The following is a 25,738-nucleotide window of genomic DNA, read 5'->3' on the forward strand; positions in this document are numbered from 1 at the left end:
TGCCAGTCCCCTCTTTTTAATTAGATCATATTTATGACTCTTTGAAAAGCAATTGAGATTCACTCTGGTCTAATACAGATCATTTAGGGAGAGTGATAATACAAATGTAAGAAATACACTTAGAATGACACAGACCTAATTTTCTGTGATAACTTGAATTCGAAATACAGTAAGATCCCATTTACTCAAACAAGCTCATACTGTGTTACGACACAGGCTAAAGACACTAACACATTAGAACCATTTTCCCCGCTATGTAAAGCTGTCTATATAGACTGGTCATAATGATTTAGGAAAAGGTGAAATACGAGGTACAGATTTACCACTACAGCTCCCAGGACAGCACACTGCTGCCGTATCGCATCATATGGCCGTAGCCGCAGCGCTGCAGAGATCCTCATGCATTGGTAAACACTGTGCTGAGTGAAGCTTTGTACGTTCACCCACAGTGCTCACCCTGGCCATGTGGCACACCAGTATGTAGCGGGGATTCTGGCTGCAGCAGCCTCAGACAACCCCTGTGCTAGGTGACGACACTCTCATGTCTACTCATACCACAGGATGAAGTTGGGTCTTTGAAAAAGTAATGAACTGGCTGAATTTCAAGCACAGATAAAACCCATTATTGCAGGGATTGCTTTATGTGAATGGTGCCCTACAACAACCCTATTGTGTTAAGGGGTTGTGTAGATTCTTTAGCATACTTGTGGTTCTCTGTCTTCACACAGCAACTCTGCTGCACCGGATCATGCAGGGGAGGAAGCGTCATGAAGCTAAGTCTGTGCCTTCTAAAATCTGTTTGACTACCAGGTTTGCCACCAGACAGGCATTTTCCTTTAATGCTCTATCACAGCCTTTCACCTCTGCCAGGACATTTTTGTGCCATGTATATGCCTGGCAGGTGAGATCTGGAGGTGGCAGAGAGGCTGTAGCACAGTAGTGTGAACATGTGGAGGATGACACCCCGCCAGGCTCCTAACACAGAGCTGAAACCGTTTGTAGGATGCAGGGTCAGAGGTTGCACAGGGTACCAGAAATAACCAGGGAAATTCTAAGGATCTGGAACTACAAAGAACTCTAAGAGCTGAGGGATGAAGATTCAAGAGGAGGCATTTTCACAGGAAGTAAGATTAACCATGACACCAGATATTAAGGAATTATGGTAATTCTTCCAACACAGAAATGTTCTGAAACGACACTTAGTGTTTTAAAAAAATATTATAGGATAGATTCATAGGAGTCCCACAACCTGTGTTATGCAAGCAGTCAACTTACATAAGCACAGTGCCCCTTCTGTCCCTTCTAGATATGGTTCTGCGTATTTATGCTTGTAAAATGGAATAACTGTGCATAATCCACTTAATTGCATTTTGTTTCATCAACTGAGTTGCGGGTTTTTATTATAATGATAGATCAGTGAAAAACCTGGCAGAATTTTAACACTTTGTTATTTTTGTGTTAGAATGACTATATTGTCTGACAAAGAACAATGACCCTGACTTTTATCTTCACTGTAGGCTGCCCCAGACCCACTGAGCCATTTAGAAAACCCTTTTGATACACTAGATATGCCCATAAAGGCGAGAGAGCTCTGAGAACTTCAAGCTGAGAAATCTAAGATGAATCTAAGAAGCTCCATGAAAGCAAAGACCATTTTCCTTCCCCCAGCAGATTTACAAGCCATTAGGGATTTTTGCCGAGTAAAGTGTGCCCATTGTTATATATAGTCTTGTGTCTGCCATGGGACATCAGTGATGTCTAATGGAGGCCAAAGAGCAATAGATAGGAGAGTGGATTTGCCAACTGCCGCTGACCAGCTATAGCTCCTGATGGCAGGACTGTGTTGAGAAATGGGACTAAAGCAATCAGGGGAAATGACTGCAAGAGCAAAGTGCACATCTGTTTTTCTAGCAGGCATTATCTTATGAGCATTGAGAAGAGACCTGAATTTTTATATTTTCTTCCTTAACAGTTCTTTCAGCAGAAGAAAACCAACCTTCATCAGTAAAGGAATGCATATATATTACTGAAGTGCACAGAAGGGCATCATTAGTAGGGAAGAAATTTAATTCCACTTGCAAATGCAGCAGTGACAATGCTCCAAAGTCGTGATATCAAAAATGCTAATCTTAGAACATTAGCAAAATAATTGGTACATACTTAGGCCCTAGTCTTGCAAAAACTTTTGTGCAAATGAGCTTAGCAGGACAGCTTCCACATACCTGCTCTTAGGTTTAACAGTCTGCAGGACTGGGCCCTTACTGGATCTTGTGACTTTTTCAAAATGGGCAGGTGAAAACTTCCTAGATACAATAAATCACATTATACATTCTTTGCCAAACATAAGTGAACTCTGTGCATCCAAGTTTCTAGCTAGTGGGTGTTTTTCTCCCATACTAACAAATGCAGAGCTTTAAATAATCATTTCTAGCATCATTCCTCCATCTCCTAACCAATGTACTTGGATTATAATTACCTAAAAAACTTCAAGGGATGGATTGAACCTAAATAGTCCTCAGATCCACCAAAAATTGGCCCTTCTCCCTGATCAGCTTGTTTCCCTTAGTCCAACTCTCATCCAGATCCCAGATGGGCTCTTATGTTCCTCCCACACTTTGTGTTCCTCACTTCTACAAGTGAGTCAGTCCAGCCCACCCCAGCAGGCAGCTGCACTGTAACCCCAAATCAGCTGTGCAGAGTGCTGCCACCAGCTTTTCTGCTTGACTCACAGCTCTGTTTGGGCTCCATCTCTAAAGGCCAAAACCAGCGAGGATGGAGCTCTTCCAGCACGTCTGGTCCTCAAATCATGGCATATCCCCGGGGAGCACAGCTGACACAGAAAAATCACCTGAAGACCTCCTAAAACATTGTCCAACTCACTTTAATTTGTTAGCTAATTCCAATTCTCAGAAAAAGGAGAGAAATTATAACAGATATTTTCAGTGTTACAATTTTAAAACTGATGTGGAGGTTTTCTCTCCTCCAACACGTGAAGCACTCCCAAACAAAACTGTTCATGAGTATAGCAGCAATGTGCGTCAGTCCAATTAGTAAGTACATCACTGAATATACAGGTAGTACTTCTAAAGTGTTGATAACTGAAGGGCAAGACAAAGTCTGTAAGCAAAAGCAGGCAACAAACAAACAAGCTTTCATGCACCCAGTATGCATTCAGCATTGCCAGTACACCATGACTCTTCATAAATCAGGCAAGGAGTGCTAAAACCCTGATTTGCTGTGGGGCACTTGACAACCTGCCTAACTCCTGCTTCATTGGCTTTATGTCAGGAATGCTTCTACATACAGTAAAGTGCAATGGAATTTCCCTAGGAAAGGTACTCTCCAACCGTAAAATGCTGCTCAGGGATTTTATCCATATAACCTCCCCTACAATAAAAGAAGAAATTAATAACAACAGCAATAATTATCACCACACTTGTGCTTTCTGCATAGTCATCTCCTTCTCTTCCAATCCCAGCAGGCCGCATAAGCAGCAAAGCCATGAAAAATACATATGGTTATGAGAAATACAAAATCCCCTCACTTGTTTGGGTGCTGTCCTCTGGCTTTTGGCACCATGATGCGGGAATGAGTGTTATTCCATCCAGTGCAGGACTTTCAGGAAAGCCAAAGGCTGCATGCACAGCAACCCGAGATGCGTTAGACTGCAAAAGCCACGAGTAGCTGCGGATTTTACCACTGCTGCCCAGCTGCTCAGGCCAGAAGCTGTGCTCTGTGCTGCACCGGCCACAAGAAGGACAGTCCTCCCGTGCCCTGGTGTGAGCGTATTTACTAACTCTCGCTCGCCCGAGTCGCTTCGGCTATGCGATAAGAGCGCACACCGCAGGTGCAGGGATGGGCAGAGACAAAACCGGCTATAGCCACGGGCTCCGACCTGCGCGGCAGTGCCGCCGCGGAGGTCAGCCTGCCCACCCAGGCCGGAGAGAGGGAACGGAACGGACCGCACCGCACCGCACCGCACCGGACCCGCACCGCCCCGCCCTGGCGGGCCCGGCGGGCGGGGCGCCTGTGCAGCACGTGCCGGGTGAGGCCCCCCGCAGGGGGTTACGGCGCGCATTGCTTCCCTGCCTCCCCCCGCCCCAGCCCCGCACTGAGCATGTGCGCGGCGCCCTTTCCCCCGCACACCACCCCCCCCCCCCCCGCCCGCGGGCTCCCGTTGCGCGCAGAGGAGCGCTGAGCTCCGCGGCGTCTCCGCGGCAGTCGGGCCGCAGCACCGCTGGCATGGAGTGAGCTGCGGAGCCCCGCGCCGCCCGGCCCGGCCCGGCCATGGAGCTGAGGAGGTCCCTCTCGGCCAGCGCGGAGGCCGACAGACCGATGAGGCGCTACGGGGCAGTGGAGGAGACGGAGTGGAAGGCGGAGGCGCTGGGAAGAAGTGAGGAGGGGGCGCGGGTCCGGCTGGCCAAGGCAGCCCCGAGCGGCGGCGGGGGGGGGGAGGGGGGGGCGGCCGGCTGGGGCGCGGCGGTGCGGTCCTCCCGGCCCTCCCGGCTCTCCCGGCCCTCCCGGCCCTCCCGGCCCTCGGTCCGGCGACCGGCGCACGCCGGGGACTCCCGTTAGCAGGGCGAAGACACCTCGGGCTTCTCGGGGAGGAAGGTTGGTGTGACCATTTTGCCCTTCGAGGCCGGTGCTTCCCTCGGGGAGGCTGTGTCGGCGGGAAACGGCTTTTCTCTGTGGAGGGACGGGGGAGCAAAGGGCCGGAGCTGTGCCGGCGCAGCTCCGGGCACTTCAGCGTCTCCTTGCGAAACGGGTTGCTCGCTCACTCCGCAAAGCGAAGAGATGAGCGGGTGGCTGAGGAAGGGTGACTGGGACGCTAGCTCTCCCTCGTTGTTTACTAGGTGGGATTTAATATATGGCTGGTCATAAATACTGGTAGTCTTTGATGTGCTTCACATTTGAAAGGCACACATGACAACTGCGTTATTCCCTCTTGTGATCTCAGGCAGAGGGTACAGGAATACAGCACTTGGTTCACTTCTTAAGTGGTTGCACTGTATTTACGAGTTCAACAAATGCTCTGTGGTAGAAGAGCTTTCTTGAAATAATAATTTTCCAGAAAGCAGCAGTTGACATAACCTTTCCCAAGCATGGATGGAAAGAGTAGTTACAAAGATACGTGGTTGCCAATTCAAGTTATCCATGGGACCTTGTCTTCTTTAAGATAGCCATTATTACACTTGTATTGGCAGAACTATCTTCTTTACAACCTAAGCCTGTGAACCCCCTCTAATTTTCCAGGTAACCACTGAGGCAAGAAATCTTCAGAAGACTGTCACAAAGAGCTCTATACTAGTATAAAGACAACAATTTTCTAAGTTTCATCAAGTGTTTGATTAGGCCACAGGAAAAAAAAGCATTATGTGTATCTGTTGGTGACACCTTCATCTTGGCTGATACTGGGGTTGCTGATATTCTTGATTCACCATCCATCTTTTGATGTGCATTGTGAAGTCTCACCTGGATGCCTTTTAACACCCCATGGCTTTGCAGCATCCTTGTAGCAGATTTTAGCCAGCACTTTTGCTATGTTTAGACTTTTCGGATACTGCTGTGTTCTGGAATCATACTTCACCTCTGGCTTCAGTTTTTCATGCATATGTTACTGTCTACCATATGCTGATGACAGGGCTGTAACTCTCCCACTCTGATGCTTCAGTTGCAGTGTTGGTTTTGTTGCAGTGCCTGGCATAGGTTCAGGACTGAGTAACTCCACGCTTTCTAAAATGGAATTGAAGACTGAAATCACTGTTGACTGAGTTGGTTGACTCAGACACATGCAACAGTTTTGCAGGTTCTCTGGCATGGTACAGACTTGTGCTTTTCTTGTTCTCGTAAATACACCTGGTTTTGTTCCAGAGCTCAGGAGCTGAGTGCAGTGCAGCACTTGTAATAACAATAATAATAACTGGTAGCTTGAGGTGCCAGAAGGGCTATGTCTTGCAAGCCTTGGACAAAAGGTCATCTGTTTGGCAGAGGGCAACGCGGAGGCTGAGTGGGAGACCCGATCTGCTCAAAAATATGTGCTCTGCATTGAGCTTCCACCCAAATCACAGCTTGACCAGGTACCAGAATGGGCTGTTGGCAGGACTAGAACCAAGTGTCCAGGTGTCTGCACCCTGGCTCTGCTGCTCAGCTGCCCTTCTACACAGTAGATTCAGTTTAATGAGAATTTTTATCTGTGTGTAACAATTTAGATATAGAATAGGAAGTACTCTAGAGGCCATGGTCTGTTCTTTGAGAAGTAGAAAATTATTATATTAAGACTTTGCTATTTGAATAATTGATCTGTTTTGCTCATAGGCTTCATCTTTCTTAAAATACTGTGGAAAATGCTATTAAATGGTAGCTGGTTTAGATGATCCCTGCATATCTTTCCTATTTAATACTAACACTGACTTCTGGTCACGCTTTTGCATTGATTAAAAATAAATAGATCTTACTATTTACTTTAATGCTCCCTTACAGCATAGGTCCTAAATTGCATGGCATGATGACAGTAGTGTCCAGAAGGTGTGGGAAGAAGCTGAAAAAGCATCATCCCCTTTTTTACTAATGTCAACAATTAGCCTTTGGTATTTGTGTATTGTTTTAAATATGAAATGCTAAGTAATAGTATTAACAAAAGCAGAAGCCTATTACTGCATATGCATCTGCTATTTTTTCTCTGATGATCTGTTGTGTTTTAAATCAGGATCTCTTTGGAGGTAGAACTTGTGTATCTGTACAACACTCTGCACAGTGGAGTGCTGTTTCCTGGTTGGTGCCTTTTTATGTGAGTGTAGTCATATCACAAGAGAATGTACATCCTGATTATGTCCATTACAGCAAGAATGTCGTGGAAGTTAGGTAGTTTCTCTTTAATTTGTTAAATGGAAAGGGAGCTCTGTGCTAACTTCTCTATCAGAAGTACAGAAAACATGGCTGGTTATTGGTTATAACCAAAGATGGGTTATATCTTAGCAATGAAGTGTAACATCATGCACATTCCTATTCTACAATGCTCTCTTTCAGCCAGATTATCAACAGAGTTAAGCTGGTTCACAGTAGCTGAGGTTCTGATGCCCTACAACCTGAAGGGTCTCCAGTGGGTTTCTATGCAAAATGCAAAGCCTATTGTTTAAAGGTGTCTCTTTAACAAGACAGTGAAGCCTTTCTCTTCATATACAGGAGGGAGTTTCCAAGGAGTAGAGAACATTAAAAATTATGGTTTACCGTGTATAGAGCACCTCATGCATTTTCTAGTGCATGCATGTAAAAAACAGTCAGGCTTATAAATTGTCAGGCTTGTATAATAATAATAATAATAATAATGTGGTTACAGCCTTCTCAGTAAATGATCTTTACAATATAGTCTTGGGGAGTCTGCTCTGAAGCAGAGCACTCAAGCATTTTGGTCAGTTCTCATTACCAAGTGCACAGCTTCATTCAGAATCATCCGCCTTGCCATCAGCAGGGACTCATAATGCCCTGATTAAATAACTGCATGCCACACCAGGGAAATAGCCACAAAGAAACAAAGCAGTTTTTCACCATCCTTTTGAACATTGCACTTCTTGAATAACATTTCTGCTGATCTTTTCCTTCCGCCTTCAGTTTGCATGAGGTCTGGAAGTAAATGCAAAACTCACAGTGAATGCCCCAGCTTCAGTCAGTATAAGGAAGCAGAAATGCCAGAAAACCCCAAAGGTTATGTTTTGATGCAATTCACTGCACCATGAAATTTCCTTATTGTTTTCATTTGAATGGTAACTCAGCATTGGAGGTAAGCTGCCGCACTCCTATATTGCAGAGGTCCATCTTTTCAACTGTTTTGGAATATGAAGTGGATATTAGGAGAAAGGGGCCCTATTACAGGCCAGCACTGAAGAGGAAGCTGGAGATTCCCAACATGAGACTCAGTAGTAGCATGAAGCCTTCATAGCCAGCTTTACTTCTCTCCCTTCATGCTGTGAATGTTGTATCACAGATTATGTCCAGGCAAGGTACTGTGAGATGGCAGTGCACTCCGGAACAGCACCAGTGGGGTGATTTTATCTAGTTCTGAGATTGCTATGATTTGTTCCAACAGCAGAAAGGTAGCACTGTTCCCAAGTTTACAAAGGTCCTGGGCTGACACCTGTGAAAGCTTATTTCACTATGTTCAGTTAGTTTATCTTGAAAACCTTCCTAAGCTTGTTAGCCAGAAAGAGATTCTTGTATGTATTTCTGTGCTCTGCTGCTGACCACTGAGAGTGGTTCAAACACTGAAAATATGCACTATTTAGTATTTTGCATTTGCATTCCTTGGCAGCATGGGAAGGTGGATGGCTTTTATCTATCTGGAACGTTTCTGGTTCAAGTTTGTTTTAGAAGTGCTGTTATGCACAGAGATGGTCTTTCAGCTTGCAAAAGTTTGAAAAGCTGAAAAGAAAATGACTATAGATTGCAATAACATAGATAGTTGTCCTGTAACCAGGTCATCTGTTCTCTTTGGTGAACAAAAAATGAAGAAAAGGTATTTATACCCTGGTTATGGGCACTTGCTTTATCTAATCTACTGGGAGCTGCTTGCATCACCTTTAAGGCCTGATTTCATTAACAGAACAGAATGGCTGCATCTTAGAACAGGATCTAGCTCATGATGTTTTAATGTTGCCTAATGACATTTTATAATAATTTGAAAAATTTCGGTTGCAATATTAAAAAAATCAAGTAGCAACAGAGAAGCACACTTGTCTTGAACAGCAAAGCCTGCACAGCTAGTGTCCCGTGACAACTCTCTGTCATTCTGATCACCAACAAGTAGTTAGGATGGGTTTGTATTAATCATATGCCTCTATGTATTAGTCAAAAAGTAGGTAAATGCCAATTCGGTTTTGACTTTTTATGTCAGCTTTATAAAATTTGGAGATTTAATAGCTCTCTATATATCTAGTACAGACAGACTGGATAGAAAGTTGATTTCTGTGAGACATCAGTGCAGTCCTGTGTATTCGTGCTGGATTGGTCCCAAGTGACTGTAGAAAAGCAAATTTATTTAGAGTCTAAAAAAGGTGGACGTTGCCCTGGTACTTGGTGGGGGGTACAGCTGAATGTCCTCATTCTTCCTTCTGTATTGCTTCATGAGAGTGAAAGGTGACTTGTGTTGTCTCACAAGACAGGGAAGGAAATGTCATTAGAAAGTTGCAATGATGCTCAGGGCTGCCAAGTCAGAAACTACAGAGCAATGCTGGGAATTCAGGTTTTGTCAGCATGAGGGAAGAGTCATGAATTGGGACAGACAAGGGGCTGAAGTTTACTCCGCACCGCCCACAGTGGAATCCAAACCTGCATCAATTATACTATCATCTGGTAGTTAAATATTCAAATACACACCTTTGGGCCTTCTGTATTGCAGCGATATCCACAAACCCACTTCAGTGCTTTGCATAAAAACTGTTACTGTAACATCTCTCCAGTCAGCCAGGAATGCAGTATGACCCTGCCTATCATGCTCTCATGATACTGTCATCCAGTCTCATCATGTATCCACCCTGATTTAAAAAAGAAAAGAAAAAAAAGTTTCACAGGCATAAGCAGAATTTTTATAGCCTAACTACCACTGCTGTTCTTTCACAGTGATGCCCTTGTGTTACTGTAAATTCCCCTAAATTTTTAATTGTATCTATTACAGGCAATAAAACAGGCAAAGCAGATTAGCCTTATTCAGACCATCTACTAACATAGGTGAGAAGCTAACTGAAGGGTGTACACAATTACATTTCTTTTTATACAAGCAGCAAGTCTGCTGGCTTTGTGAAGATCTGAAGACAGCCTTCAAATAAAGAATGTAGTTAATATTCTTTCCGTGTCTCCATTTAAAAAAAACCAAAAACAACTGTGTAAAAATTTTGAAAAGAGAGTGACCAAGAAATTCAAATGTGACAATAAAACACTAATAGTGAACTCCAGACCTTTTTAGAAAATATTTAACAAAATATTGTAATAAACAAAGACAACTGATTCAAAGGATGGTGTCAGTTCTAGATTTTTTTTCTTGTTCATAATTATTAATGTTAACATAATTAGATTGTAGTTCAAGAGGAAAGCAGCCTGTGTCTGATCTGTAAAACCAAGACTGAACTCCCACACTGAAAAATCATTAAGAATTTCTAGAAAGGCTGTTTTCTCACCTGCTTCAGTGGCAGTCAGATGGCTCTAAAATTCTCCTACACAGCCTAGTGTTTCTACAAGTCACTGGTGATTTTGGCTAGCACCATGCGCATACAATTTATCTGCATTTTCATACATGTACTACATCCTGATCCTTCCCCTTTTACAAAATATTTCTTAAATTACAAACCTACCACATAATAATCTCCACCAGGTCATTCCTGCATCACCTGTAACTCATAAAGAAGGGTCTATCTGTGTTTTGTGTTACTTCACAAAGAGCCAGGAGAATGATTTACAGAGTAAGACTAACCCAGTTTATACTATCTACACATGGTCTCATTTTTTGAATTCCTCCTCCCACAGCTAGGTGCCCCAGGCAGCTGCTGAAACAGAGGAAGAAGGAAAAGGGAGAACTGGAAATATTTTAGTGCCTCAGAGTGCATTCCTGCTAAAATACTGGTCAACAACTGGAGGAACTGTGACCCTCAGAGCAGCTTCTTAGGTGCTACTTCATGTTGGTCTCCCAAGTCCACAGAATTCTGTAGCACAGATCCCTACAGAAATATACTTTCCTATCTGGTGACAGAAGTAAAATCAGTTAATGGGCTACCCTTGCCGCCATAGTCTCACTATCCTGAGTTTTGCCCTTCCTTCACTTTTCTGTAGTCTCACTATCCTGAGTTTTGCCCTTCTTTCACTTTTCTATCTAGCTATGGGCTATGTGTGTCCAAGGTTTCTCAAAAAAAAAAGTGCAGCTAATTTACTCCCTAACTTGTTCCATGGTTCTGAACCATGTAATTGTCTGTTGGCAGTACTTTGTATCCTACAAAGTCCAACCTGTCCTACAAAACACACACAAATGAGAAAAACTACTGCCAAACCACCCCAATCTAATCAAAGCTAAAGGGGCTGAGTATAGTAGGAGTCTGGCTAATTCTGGGTAGGGGCTACCTTGCAAAAACCATGTTGGTTATTATGGATCAGGCTCTTACTGCTGCACATCTACTAACATATGTCAGCAAAAACATTTTTGTCAGCTGAGGTACTCATAAATCAGAGGGTTAATGACTTCCAAAATCTCTGTGCCCAACTGTGTGTACGAGGCAGGAAATTAACACTTCATGTGTAATGCAGTGTTTATATTCAAACCAGTGCCAACCAATAATTGTTGCAAAAGTTATAGATGAGGCTAAAGTGTCATATTTGGGACTGTTGCCCACGCATTTTCCTTTAAAGATATTTTACAGAAAAAAATTCATTAGACCTGGAAAGTAGGACACTTTGAACTACACACATAATCCCTGCTGTTGGTAGCCTGTGGGATTATGGACTCAGTCTGTGTAATTTTTTTGGCAGTGTTTGATAATTGATCTCTTAGTTGCATAGCATGTTTTCATCAGAGTAATGACTTGTGAGAATGTGTGTGTGTCTGTCTCAAGGGTGTGTTATAAAACAGGATTAAAAAGTTATATTCAGGATGGGACACACACTGCAAAGTGCTGTGTATCATGCATGAAGTTTATAGAGTTTTCTTGTAGTTACTGAGTACAAGAAAGGTTTGAACTCAGCACTCTGTAATCCTGAATCCCAAAATACTTTTCCTCTGTAGCTGAATACGTTCCATTTTCATATGAGTCTTACTTAGTAAAATAGTCCCAGAGACTCAATAAATAATGCTAATTTATTTCCATGAAACATGTTCTGCTGTCTAACCACATAAAAGGCATCGTATAAATGCATTCAAAATTAAGAGATGAAAAATGTATGCTCGGAGGGCAAACTATGAGAAATCAGCAGGAGCACCCTTGGATAATTACGTTAGTTGCCCTTCAGGATCAGCAATGAAATGTGAATTATCAACATTTTGTCAGTTCATAAAGGGCAAAATATTTGAGAAAATAATTTTAAGAGAATTTGTCATTAAATGAGGATGAATGATTTTCAGCAAGACAAGCTGCTCATTGCAAAAGCCTAATGATTGCAAACACTACCAAAATGCAAGAGGTAATTTGTTATTGTAAGAATATCAGCAGTGTTTAAGGATCTTTTTATTGCCCTGAACCCTTCCCTCACCCAAACCTTTATTGATTAGGGATTTAAGAGGTTTTGTACAGACACATTTAGGTTCTTATATACTGATGAAATTAGAGCAAAAGATTCTCCTTATAAAATGGTTTAATGGTTTTGTTCATCTGCTGGAGAAAACTCCAAAACCAGAAAAGGAGTCAACAGTCAGTTCTACCACTAATGCCCTTTCAGTACATGAGGCAAAAGGAAGTTTTAGAATAATGGTATTGAAGCCAAATGAGGAAGACAGTGACCTGACCTCCCGGGGAAATGACAGAGAAGCCTGACTGACACTTTCTTAGTTACAAATACAAAACGCAGTCCTGACTTCATTGACAGCAATGGAAGTTTCCTCACTGATTTCAATAAAAGCAAAACTGGACTGGTCTCTGTGACTTCGTCTCCTGGAGCCCTGTTCACCTCAATTCTCTTCAGAAACACTGGTGAGGGAATCTGGGGGCTGTGTCAATTCTATGAGGATTCCCCTGGATATCTGTGTCAGGCTGCCCCATGAGTTTGTTCTCTCTGTCTGCCCTGGTTTCAGCTGGGATAGAGTTAATTGTCTTCCTAGTAGCTGGTACAGTGTTATGTTTTGAGTTCAGTATGCGAAGAATGTTGATAACACTGATGTTTTCAGTTGTTGCTAAGTCGTGTTTAGACTAAAGTCAAGGGATTTTTCAGCTTCTCATGCCCAGCCAGCGAGAAAGCTGGAGGGGCACAAGAAGTTGGTACAGGACACAGCCAGGGCAGCTGACCCAAACTGGCCAATGGTGTATTCCATACCATGGGACGTCCCATCTAGTATAGGAACTGGGGGGGAATGGGGGCAGGGGATTGATGCTCAGGGACTAACTGGGCGTTGATCGGTGGGTGGTGAGCAATTGCACCATTTGTACATTCCAATCCTTTTATTATTACTGTTGTCATTGTATTGGTGTTATCATTATTATTTTTTTCTTTTCTATTCTATTAAACTGTTCTTATCTCAACCCACAAGTTTTACTTCTTTTCCCGATTTTCTCTCCCATCCCACTGGATGGAGGGGGGGGGGGTAGTGAGTGAGTGGCTGCGTGGTGCTTAATTGCTGGCTGGGGTTAAACCACGACACTGTTCTCACTCCTCACTGGCCACTTCCCGTGGTCCTGCAGAGCCTTGGCAAGCAGTGACAAGCATTAACTCCCTGGAGAACTGTTTGCACTGGCAGGGGTAAGGCCATTTCAATCTTCTTGTCTCTGAGCAGTGAATCATTAGCTAATACACTGGAGCCCCTATGGTGAGTGGCTGTTCCTCAAACTATCCTGTTTCACAGGAGAAAAGGAAGTCACAGCAATTCAGTTATGCAATTGTGACCCCACTCTCCTTATCCAATCTGTAGTTTTTTCTCCTCTAGTCTTCTACCATGGATTCCCATACAAATACTGGGCACTGTGCCTGGGAGGGGACTGAAGTTACTGCAGTTTGGCAGACTCTTAAGACAGAGACATTTTCCTTCAGGCTGATACTTGTCTGTAGCACAGAGAGAGTATGTGGGATGTGATAGTGAAGGGCAGAGCCGTGGAGTTTTGAAAGCCAGTAAAATCAAGATCCATTTTTCTCTGCCTTGGTAAGGTGTGAACCATCCTGCGATTACAAAATTTCTTTTTCTTTCATACAAAAAGAAGGTGAAAGCCAGCTATCTGTTTGTCTCAGTGGTACAGATTAAGACTCTGCCAAACTGCCTTCGTTTCCTCACCTCTGAGACCTCCAAGGGGAGGCAGTCAGCTCAGCCTCACATCAGCCCAGTGCCAGTTGTGAGGAAGAAAATATTAACATATTTAAAGAAAACTGAATCAAAATTAAGTATGCAAAAGCAAAAAAACCAGAGGTTGCTAGAGAATGACTCCACATCCACAGATGAAAGGCAAGTGCAAAACGGATTTGTTTGCCAACTGCCATCGTTATTTTGTGTGAGTTGAAGAGGTGGAGCCCTGGTGCCTTTCACCTGAGCGTACACTGAGAAAGAACTAGCCGGTTTTGGCTCTACTTCCTCTGGCAATTTCATCTCTAAGGAAGGGCACTGCTTTTGCTTGTGGCTCCCTGGAGGCACTCTGTGCCTCATACATTGGAGAACAAGATTCCAGTATATTCTCTGCTGCCTGGCCTTCCACTTTGCCATCAGCCTGTACACATTGTATGCGTATGGCCTTAGGAATAGCAACATCCATCGCCCTGGGAAATTACTAGTCTTTTCTCCTATGAAATGTGAAATACCTTTTTTCTTGGCTTCTGAGGAGCCTCTTCTCAGTATTTAATTAGTTGCTGGAGTGGGAATCTGTTATGTAAACCAATTTCTTTACTGTCTGAAGCAATTCTCCATACCAGTATCACTTTGGCCTTTACTGGATTGGACTTGTATGTCTATAATATTTATCCAATGGTTTTAAGGTTGCCTAAAATTATCGACCAGCTGCTGGGAAGATGTTTAGAGCACTGTTAGAAAACTGTGTTATTAGAGAATCATGTCAGAGGGGGGAAAGAAAGAGAAACATGCTTTCTTGTATGCGACTGGATAATGTTAAAGGAGAATATTGTAAAGATGTGAAATTTAGAAACGTCAGTGGCCATTTTACTGTTCTTTCACTTGCAACATATGCTGCTCTTTATCAATTGATTCTCATAGGAGAAACCATAAACCCATGTATTCTTAAAGAGGTTTTACAAGACTTTCTGAGACTGAACATTTTGTTGACTTTTTTTCCTAAAACAAAAAAATTAATGAAGACAGAAAAAGTCTTTTAAAAATACCAACTTAATAAGTTTTAAAAAACTGAACATTAGCTGTAGTTGGCACTGTTACAGCATTTGAAACTTAAATGCTGAAGCTTTGTGTTAGTATTACAGGATCAGAATATAACTCATGAGGAATAAAATGGAAAGCCACAAGCCATTTCCTTTGACCACTGAGCAAAATGACAGAAGTAAATGAACAAGCAAAGTGTGTTTCTTAATATTGCTTTTTAATTCTTCATCACATAAGATGAATTGATGAAGCATGAATTGCTTTCCTTGGAGTGTGGCTTAAACCCAGTCTTGCGCCAGATGGGAATGTGCATTGATTTCAGTGGGATCTCCACACTAGGAAAGGTACCTACCACAGTAACTAACTGTACCAGTTTCTATTTACAGCCTTCTGATAGTGCTGAATCTTATGTAGGGCTGTGGCAGGGTTGGACATGGAAACCCTTTCCTGAGTCTTCCTGACTCCTGGCAGTCTTCCTGAGCCAGACTAAAATAGATAAAGGTCTAACCCAGTGCCACTGAATAAAACTGAAAATGAGGGCTTTTGGGTCAGACCTTCAAAGGCAATTTTCCCTAATTTTTTGTGTTGGGTTTTAGATCCATTTTCTCATAGGAACAGCTGTCAGATCATATACACTGTGCAAACTTTCCACGAGGCTGCATATAGCTGTGTATTCTCCCCATTCTCTTAAGGAGAAATTGCTGTTTAAAGTGCATAAGGTTGTATTTTCAGTTCATAACATGATGGGAAAGGTGAAAGGAATATGCAAAAAACCAATGGTAACTACATTATCAGCATCATGATTTATTTAAATGTAAACCAAGTTTTCATCTCACACAGATTTATTTTGAAAAATAAAATATTGTTTTAAGCAGTCAGTTCATTCCCCTGTCCCTGTGTCCTCCACCCCCCTGGTGTGAAGGCATTCAAGAACAGCTACCAAGAGCTAGGTACTTTAGGCACTAGCAACTCCTGTCTCTGGTAGTAGCTTTAAGATAATCAGAAAGATACTAGAAAAGATAGCCCCTGCTCTCACAAATCAGACCTCTGGAAAAAGTTAACTGATGCAGTTTGATTTCTGGAATTGTTTTTTCTGTGTCTCTGAGGCACTGGAGGTCACTAGAGAGAGGACAAAGGGACTGGTGCTTGTGGTGTGAGAAGCACTGAGGTACCTGGAGGCAGTCAGTGACCAGCATGGTCCTTTTTATTTCTGTATTTACAAAGTGAACAAAGTATTCTGTAGAGATGTAACAGTAGTACTAGGATGATAATTGGGGAAGGAGGGGAATATTAAGGCCTATTTCAAGGCTTGGCTGCATTTTATGAAATTATTTTCATATACTGCCTTGGGGTTCTGATCAAGATGGGTGCCAGAGCTCTTGTACTGGCTCCAGCAACATTTTCCATTACATTCAATTCTTGTCTTTGATATACAGACGCAGTGTGCTAGAATGAGTGGCTGAGCTTAATTCATCCACTCTCCTTGATTCCTCCTCTCTTTACTGCAGCTCTCTCTGCCTCATCTCCTAAGTCTGTTCATTCAAAAAAACCCCCACCAACTGTGACTCAAACCACAGCACTCCTAGGGTTTGTATATGCAAAACTGCAGTGATTTGAGGACTGGACAGACCACACCTAATGCATATAAAGCACTCTGAGATTGTGTAGTCCAAGTTGTGTCTGTTCAGCAGAGGTATAATGCAAAGGTGCTGAAACTTTAGAGTAATCCCTTATCAAAAATAAAGAGCATGTACAAGAGCTCTTCCAACAGGAATCAGCCAGGCAGAACATTTTTTCAAGCATCATCTTAGTTTTATTTTGTTGCAGTGATTTCATAATTGCTGATGTGAGTTTTTTCCTCAGTAATGGTTATGAAATTTTATTGCGTTTACCTTTTATGTAGAATAGTCTGGATATAAAATACCTTAGTAATAATTTCTTATGGTAAAGAAAATCATAGCACTTAATTTCATTGTTTTAAAATTATGTGGCTAGTCATGACAGGTAAATCTAATGTAACTATTTTCATGCTGGGAAGGTGTAACACCACTGTGTTGCAAGCAAGAAAAAACTGTCTCCATCTGCGAGTCCTCCACATATATAGGTATTTACACCAAAGAAAACATTGTCCTTGTAGCATGTTTTCATTCACTCTGCACAAGGGAGAAAAGACATTTCTTAGAAGTCAAATCATTTGTGTGTTTACAAGGAGGCCATCCACTGCCCTTCACAGGAGTAAAATATACAAGAAGCAGGAAAAAGAATGCCTTCTCATAGAATATCCTTCTAATAATTTCCCTAGGCTTCCTTATTCTGGAGTGGTAGAAAGGCAAAATATCCCAGCTAGAAGCCATTTTATATCTACTAGAACAGATGATCAGAATTCTTATCAGTTTCTAGGTACTATGGAAAGTGCTCTTCTACAAACAGTAGGGAGAGTTTTCTGTATGCTATCCAAGAAGACTGGATAGCAATGATGTTTCTGCGGGCAAAACCAGAGCATTATCAGATGTTGGCTAGGATAAGATGGGTGTTTGCTGGTGAGTCAAATAAAGAAACAGGCAGCATGGGAGATGGTTGTTTTGACATTTGTATCTTTCTAAATGAATCAATACTGCAAATGAGCTGAAAATTGTGCAAACAGATGCAAATAAAATAGCATGAACTGTTTACAGAAATATTTGAGTATTAGTTTATACCCCAGTCTGCACCAACACAAATTAGGTCAGAGATAATAAATTCAGAAGAAAGGCCAGTAAAAATGAGACTCATTACCAAAGGCTTACTTAATCCAGGAGGTGATTAACTTTGCATAGTGACTTCTGAGGAGATAATTAAAAGGAACTTATCCTTTTTTTTTTTTTTGAACAAATAAATTCCCATTGAAAAGAAGAATTTGGAAACAGAACTTAAAATTGCAAACAAAAGGTAAATTCATTACTTAGTCCTATAGAAATTACTTAAATCACACTTCTGTAAGATCTATTATTAGTCTGCTATTAGTCTGCTATATATATTGCATATATAGGAACAGTGGTTTGAGACAGTTTATAGTGAGTGTGTTTTGTCTATTCTGATAACACTTCCTGAATAGAGTCAATATTATTTTCTTTACAGGTTGCAAGAAGTTTTCATATAGCAACAGGGGAGATATAAACACTTAATGAAATAGGAAAATCTCATTGTAAAGCCAAAGAATTGAATAGGAAAGATGACCTGAGGGGGAAAGAGGAAGAAAAAAGGAAGCAATTTAGCTTAATTAATTTTTAAAAACAACAGATTTCGTGCTGGTGGCATCCCAATATTTTGCTGAATGACAAATCTGTTTCTAGCTCTTTCTGAGCTTATGTTTAAATCATATAAGCAATTTCCACTTAAGAAAGAGGAGTCTGGTCTGTTGGTTTTGTGGTGGCTGATTCCCAGAGATGTGTGTGTCAGTGTATGTCAAAGATCTAGACCTCAAGCTTTGTAATGTGGAGATGTACTGAGACCAGATTCTGGGCTTAGATGAAAAAAACTGTTAGTTTTTCTAAGATCTCCTTCATAAGAAAGCTAGCTTCACATATAAATGACCTCCAACTTTGCACCAAGTGTTTGTATAACACATATTGATTTTTGCAAAACAGGTAGAATTCTCTTTCATTTCCTGGTGTGAGTGGATGAGGTCTCATTTTACCTTGGTACTGATAATTTCTCTGAGCAGCATTTTAAATGGGACACATTCCCAGGCTGGGTATATAATTAAGAAAACCTTCTCTAAGGCTGTGATATGTGATATAGCTGTGACTGTGATAAGAAACAGCTGTTTGTTCAAGAAAGGAAGCAGCTCACTTTCCATCCCAAAGCTGCTCAAGTCTTAGGTCTAAGCTGCTTATGAATAAAGCACAGTAAATTAGGGGCCTTTATCTTCCCTAAACCAGGCAGGTGAGAAGGGGTGAGGAACTGGCATGGTCATTAGTCTGTCCCTCTTTTTAGCTGCTGGAAAGATTTGGCAGGTGTAAGTTGAAATGGAAAGATGTATGGCAATTTACTACAAGCCTTCTCCTGAGCCAGAGGAAGCAGAGAGCACAGCTGGGTGCAGAACCCCTTGGTTGGTGCCCCTGTTCTCAGGCTCAGAGAAAACCAACCTCTGCAACAAAACTGCCTGCCTCTCCTCACAAAATCCAGGTCAGGCTGAGGCAGGCTGGACAGTAGTAATGACTTGGTATTCACAAACAAATGAGCTAAATCTCTGGGTTTTCTGCAAGCAGCAGTTAGTTGCTGAAACAATATTATGCAAGATTAGCTTATTTGTCTCATCTGCAGAGATGTATTTATTTATTTATTTATCTGTGTGTAGGGAGAGAGAGAAGAGAGAGGAACCAGAAGAACAGAATATTAGAAGTTTCTGGTTTTAGAACTACTGGAATATTGAGGGCACCCTTCTGTCAGGTTAGGTCAATAATCACTGATATGAAATACACAGTGGTATATCTTCTACACAGAGGTGGAAAAATGCCACTGTTATTTCAGTTACAGCAAGACAAATTAGGTTGCTTAGTTTCAGACTGACATGTAATGTGGTCTGGGGGAAATTGCTTTCACACGTCACCTAAAGCCACTAGCCAAATGTGTGAAAAATCCTGTTGTCAGAGCATCTGGCAACAAGGAATGTGGTACTGATACCCAAACTAGAGTTTATTTAAAATTGGACGTAACAGCAGGAAGTCTGGAAAACGTTCTTGCACAATTCAATTACAGTACTTTGTTAAGTCTGTCATAATTCTCTGCAGACCTAATTATATGGACAGCTCTTCTTTAAAACCCACTCAAAACCACTTAATCCTTCTTTATACACAACAGAAATGGCTGGATGAGATACCACAGCCTATTTTGCAAATGGACTGTACTAGTCTTGAAGAGAGTTTGTGGCTCAGTTCAGGCACTGGGGATGCCGGAAACTGAAGTCTGAAATGGTCACACCAATCACGATGATGCCCTTCCAGTGTGCAGTAATTGCTCTAAAAAATTTCTGTATGTGAGCAAGTCCTTCTTCCACTGTATCAGTATATCTGAGAAACCAGTAAAGATACTCTGTGTTGCTAGATTTTTGTGTCTGATGTGTGATAGGAACTGTACTGACATGATACTAAGCTGGCTACTGAGCAGTCACTTGCAGACCAGCTTGCATCTGAAGGCGTGAGCTGTAGTGACTTTATCACAGCCACCATAAGAAAAAAAAAGTTAAACCTGCCAAATTTAGAATCTGGATATTTGAAAACTGTCTCAACTCAGAGATGCAATTTATATCAAAACAGAGGATTCGGTTTCAGCTGAATGGAGAACCACATGTGAATCCACAAATAATGTCTTTGGCGTTTCTTAATTCAATGGGACTTGAGTTTTAAAAGGATTTTATAAAAATCCATTAATTCCAAACTCCTTTTGCTTTTTTAATGATTCTGTTTTCCTCATTGTTATGCATTTGCTCTCTAACAGGCTGAAGAGATGTATGCAACCTTGTTATCATTGACTGTAATAGAAATTGCCTAGACAGACACTTGGAATCAACTTCAAAATAGCAAGGTTGAGCCCTATAATTGGAGTGTCAAAACCCTCAAGAGTTTTCACGACCCAATCTGTGAGTGTCATTAGGGTAATTTATGTTAGTGGGCATACTGCTGCATACCCTGAATTTATTTACATCAGAAGCACATCCTGCAAATTTTGATCACATTAAAAAAATCTGTATTTTTGACTTAATATTATGGCACAATCACATCAGGCCTGGGGCTTTTATTTCATTGTTTATGGGAAGACTTTCATATGAAGTTATATTTATCTTATATTTTCAAAGAAACAGTTCAATATTAAGTTCTGAGTCCTTAGGCATTTATTGCTGTGAGTGCTGAAATTCTGTTTCCTGATCTGTAAATATGGTTTGTATTGGCTTTTAAACTGCTGCCAGAGGGGGTACTAATGAGGAAAAATCCTCCCTCTCCCCCTAAAATTGACTATTTAGGAGACTATCCAGTGTATTGTGAGTCACAGATCAAAGACATGATATAAAAATAGAGAAAACTAGTAGAACTCTCAGTAGTAGAAAAAAACTACATGTAAATCATAATGATAGTGCTATAAACCAGCACCAAATCATATACAGATTTACAGCTAGAAAATAAATTATACTAGTTACAGATAATTAGGTAGCAAATTGTCCTATTGTACTGACTCAGTTCCTTGCATGAGCAAACACCCTATCTCGAAGTGGTAGTTTAATTTGACAGGATGGATCCTTATGACTTAAGACATGGCGAAAGAGTCTGGAATCTTTGTGTGGGCAATGTCTGACTGCAGAGGACACTGGACTTCAAAAAAGCTAAATCCTACCTTAAAGACTAAAGCCCCAGATAATGGTAAAATTAATGTTTTCTACTTCCTGAGTCCATCTTCCTGCAACTGCAGACAATCATACAATACCTGCGCTTATTCACAGGACCTGTCTGGTTTTTTTCCCCACAAAGTGAGGCCAGACCCTTTAAAGATTCGTATGTTCTGATGTTAGTTTAAAACAGCTTTGGTTCATTTCCTCCAATATCCTACTTGAAAGACTGATTCAGAATGTTACTGCTTTGGATAGTTACTAGTTTCCAGTCTAAGCTTATTCTTTACCTCTACTTAATTTTACACCAGCCATTATCATTTAACAAACAACCCTTTCCCCTGTCCTTGATCCTTTCCTCTTAGCTAACCAAAATCTCCATCTTCACAAGTAGATGAGTACCACAATTTTGACAGTGTCAAAAGTCAGGAGAATGCTGAAATCTGAAAGCTTAAGTGCAAGATAGAACAAATGGAATTTACCATCCAAATACAGGATGGCAGTATAGATTTTAAGATACATTAAGTCTGAATATCACATTAAGTCCCATGCATCACATTAGATTTCTACAAGAACTCCAGACTGGTGCAAATTCACAGGGTCTTCATTGTCAGAGAAGGATGAACAACTATTGAGAGATGAGCTGTTTTTTCAGGGTATCATTACAATCAAAATGAAGTAGTCTATGCACAGAGCTTTTTCCTGGGGGAAATGTAAGATTTAAAGGATTGCATAATTACCCACTTAGGAAATTGGAACTGTCATAAATTGACAAAAGACAAAGCCAAGAATAATTACTGCTTATAAATTTCTCAGGATAACAAACAAGACAATTTAATTGATGCTTTTCGTGACAGGCAAGATCTTTACAGATCTTATTATGGACTTGTGCTGATATGTATCTTTGAATAGGGAACAAGGGCAGAAAACAGTTCCTAAAGTAGAAAATTGGAACCATCTTTTAACCATAAAACTTCTAGATAGCAAAGTACTGAAGACCATCTGTAATTAGGAATCACTTTTACTGCCTGAATATCAATTTCTGCTTGGGAATATGTAGTTGAATTAGAAAACTCAAAGCAGGATCTCTTTCAGGTTCAGTTTTTAAACCAGCCTTTCTTCAGTGCAATACTATTTGATCTACAGAAGTACAGCAGAAAAGATGCAAACCAACTAAGAATCTCATTTGGGCACTGGGTGGATATGGGTGCTTTCTTGAATCAGACGTGAAAGGAGTCATTGTGTGCAATACTTTGAGTATGATACCATAGAAACCAAAAGGACTTTGAGAGTTAGAGGAAGGAGTTAATATTCAACACTGTGAATCTGGCATTTATGTTTCAAGAGAAACCTCAGACCACAGCGTACAAAAGCCAGAAATGGAAAAGAATAGACTGCTGCCAACAGGCTTTTTGCAAAAGTAAATAATGAAAAATAAAAGGTCAAAGCTTGAAGATAAGAACAAGAACGTACAGGATAAGCAACTGAAAGAATCTTTTTATGACAAGAGGCTCTTAGATATGGAACAGAATCACAGGGCAGTGATTCTGGAAGTGCAGTGAGCAATTGCACAGAGTGCTTTTTATATTCTCTGCTTACCTAATTTTAAAATGGGGTCATATGGTAGAGTGTGAGTGAGGCACTTTTGAAGTGGAAGCTCAGGTTGTAATACGTCTAGACTGTAAATCTGTGATAATTTTAAAAAAAAAAGTATTTATTACCTGGACAAAATAAATCCCAATATTATAATTGTGCTATTGCACTCAGACCACAGCTGACTTTAAACAGAGCCATCTCCAGTCACATCAGATGATTTAATATACCTTGGAAGGAAATGATATGGCAAACAGAATCATCTCTGGTGTTTTTTAGCAATAGGGTGTTGTGGGTTTTTTTACCATGTGGCATTCAAAGACTCATTCAAATTCTGTTGAATTCAACAAAATTATGAATATCAGTTCTGTCTTACTATTTTGGTTTTTTCTGGCATTCTTTTTTCCTCAGCAGTGACAAAAGGCTAGCATATCACAGCCCCAGCTCCACTAAATTTATCAGTTTGTTAGTCAGTTTTAGAGAATACCAACAGATTTCTACAGATTTCTGAAAAGCCAAGTCTGAACTTCCAAGACTTTTTCAAACTTATTCTTCTCCTTCAAAGGCAAAAATAGCTGCATGCCTAGAAGGGCAAGTTACATATGACACATGCAAAAAAAAAAATAAAAGGAAAAAAAATAGGCTGAAGTGAAGGACTCCTGTTGACTTCAGTGAGCCCTGGATTAGGAAAAGGGACATGTGGAGCTAATCACCTCTGCAAGACAAATTCACACTTTCCTGTCCCCTAAACTCAGCTGCTTTTCCCCCTACAGAATCTATATGGTGTAGGGCTTACTGCTAAGATTTCTGCATAAAAGGAAACTCCAAGTATTGTTTTGTTTATAATTTTGAAGTTATTTACACATGCTTAGTCAATGCTGATCAGACTATTCAAAGATGGCAGAAAATATACCTAAGTTACAACAGATTCAAGCTATGCATAAAACTGCACATACTCAGTAAGTCATGGTAGCCTACTATTAGAAAACAGGAAGACATAATTTAATATATTACAGAAACAGATTGTCTTTGATATTCAATGTTGAATACTAAACAAGACTGAGAGGTGGTCAAATACTGAATGAGAAGAGGGAGGTGAATAGAGCAAAAGAAATAATCATAGTATCCATATATGACTTCTTCCAAAGGTTGACTAATCTGACAAATTAATTCAGCAAATTAATTCAACAAATTAATTCAACAAAATTCGAAGCAAACCTTTCCAAAATTGATGTATTCGTGGTCTTTTAGGTTGCTCGTGCCTTTCCTAGTCTTCTCTAATGCTCTTAATATGTCCTACAATCAGAAAATTTTAATTTTGATTACAAAAAAATTTAAATCTATTTCCATAAGCAATCTGTGCAAAAGCAGCTATCATCCTAAGGGATGGTAGAAAGTATTTTTTATTCTCTCCAGTTGCAAAATAAAAACATTTTCACTGCAGCTGATGCTGCAACAGTGCTTTTCCCAATGATTCTAACCATTACTGTGAAAGCAATATTTCCTCTCCTCCCACAAATGGCAAGTTTAAATGGATGATAATTCATTTTGATCATCTCGGAGAGATTCCGTGCTTCTCTGTACAGGTTTCTCTCTACAGACATGAAATTCTGAGCTTTTGACTGAGGAGCTGCTGAATGGACTGCAGTTGTGAAGGGATAGCTCTAGCCTAGCAGTTTATCTCAGAACATAAGTGATCTTTACAGAGCTGACGTGGCCAGTACTTTGTATTTCAGGTTTTCTTGAAGCATAGATGCACCACAATTCCCCATGAATCAGAAAAATCTTCCCATCTTCTTTTTCTCCTTCCCCAAATAACTGTTCAGAAGGAGGGATATCTGGTGACTGTGACATTGCCTGAGATCTTGGCATTTAACCAGCTTTCAGTATTCATCTCTGGTTCCTTACTGCCGAAGGGGTTCCCTAGAGCTGCCAGATTTCACAGCTGCCTGTTGCAAAGCCAAGCTCTAAGGGGAATCAACCAGCCCAGAGGTTTACCCCAAGACATGAAGCACGTGAAAAACCAGCTTTGGGATTTCTAGGTGCTCTGCTGTCAGCCAAAAATGTTGGAAGCTTTGATGTCTAGTTTAAGCCAGTATTTCAGGGCTCCAAGATTACCCCCTGTGCGCCTGGGAGCTGCACTGCAGTTGACACTTCTACTTCCAGGGTTTTATGGAGAATTTAACATCTCCAGAACTGCAAGGCTGCTCTGCATCCTCATGCACTGATAGGAAACCATGCTCTTTGCACAGAGGCATTCCTTTTGACTTCATAGTAGATGTACTGAATCCAAGATGTTACCCCAGATACTCTGAATACCACTTCTCTAGCATTTTCCAGCAGACTCAGTTTTGTCAAAGTTTCTGGCCACCATTACTTGCAGGACAAAGCACATCTAGCCAACTGTGAAGGATATGTGCTCAGTTTCTGTCAGTTCAAAGTGCATTTCACAGCTCTACATGCCAGTGATTCCAAAATAAGTAACTGTGTTGCTCAATCCATGGAGAAGTATTCATAGGGATTCAAAAGCTGTAACAAGCACAGTGAGAGAAGACAAAAAAATTCAGCTTCCTGCTAGAAGCAAAATTCAGCTGTGTAAACTCTGGTATTCAGTGCTATTGATGGCAGTGAAAGCAAAGTGATTCTGAGAATCTTGGCACATGTAAGGGGAGTAGAACATTAGTTTTTTGCTCCTCCAGTAATAGCCTCTGCACGCTACTATTGGCTTTAGAGATTACTTTTTCCCCAGTGTTAAAACTCGTCAGCTATGTGTGCTCCTGTTGCCTCAG

At 41.0% G+C, this 25,738-nt stretch overlaps 1 protein-coding gene across 1 annotated transcript in view; it reads left to right on the forward strand.

Moving 5' to 3' along the window:
• The first annotated feature begins 4,136 nt into the window (after positions 1-4,136).
• The window catches only part of BMERB1 (bMERB domain containing 1), a 57,058-nt gene continuing 35,456 nt past the window's right edge, over positions 4,137-25,738 (forward strand). The window contains exon 1 of the mRNA XM_049790946.1: positions 4,137-4,393. Coding sequence (XP_049646903.1) covers positions 4,288-4,393 — 106 coding nt within the window. The 5' untranslated portion in view covers positions 4,137-4,287. The remainder of the gene's footprint in view (positions 4,394-25,738) is intronic.

This window comes from Accipiter gentilis, chromosome 33 (genome assembly GCF_929443795.1).
Source record: "Accipiter gentilis chromosome 33, bAccGen1.1, whole genome shotgun sequence".
In the NCBI taxonomy this organism is placed as follows: Eukaryota; Metazoa; Chordata; class Aves; order Accipitriformes; family Accipitridae; genus Astur; species Astur gentilis.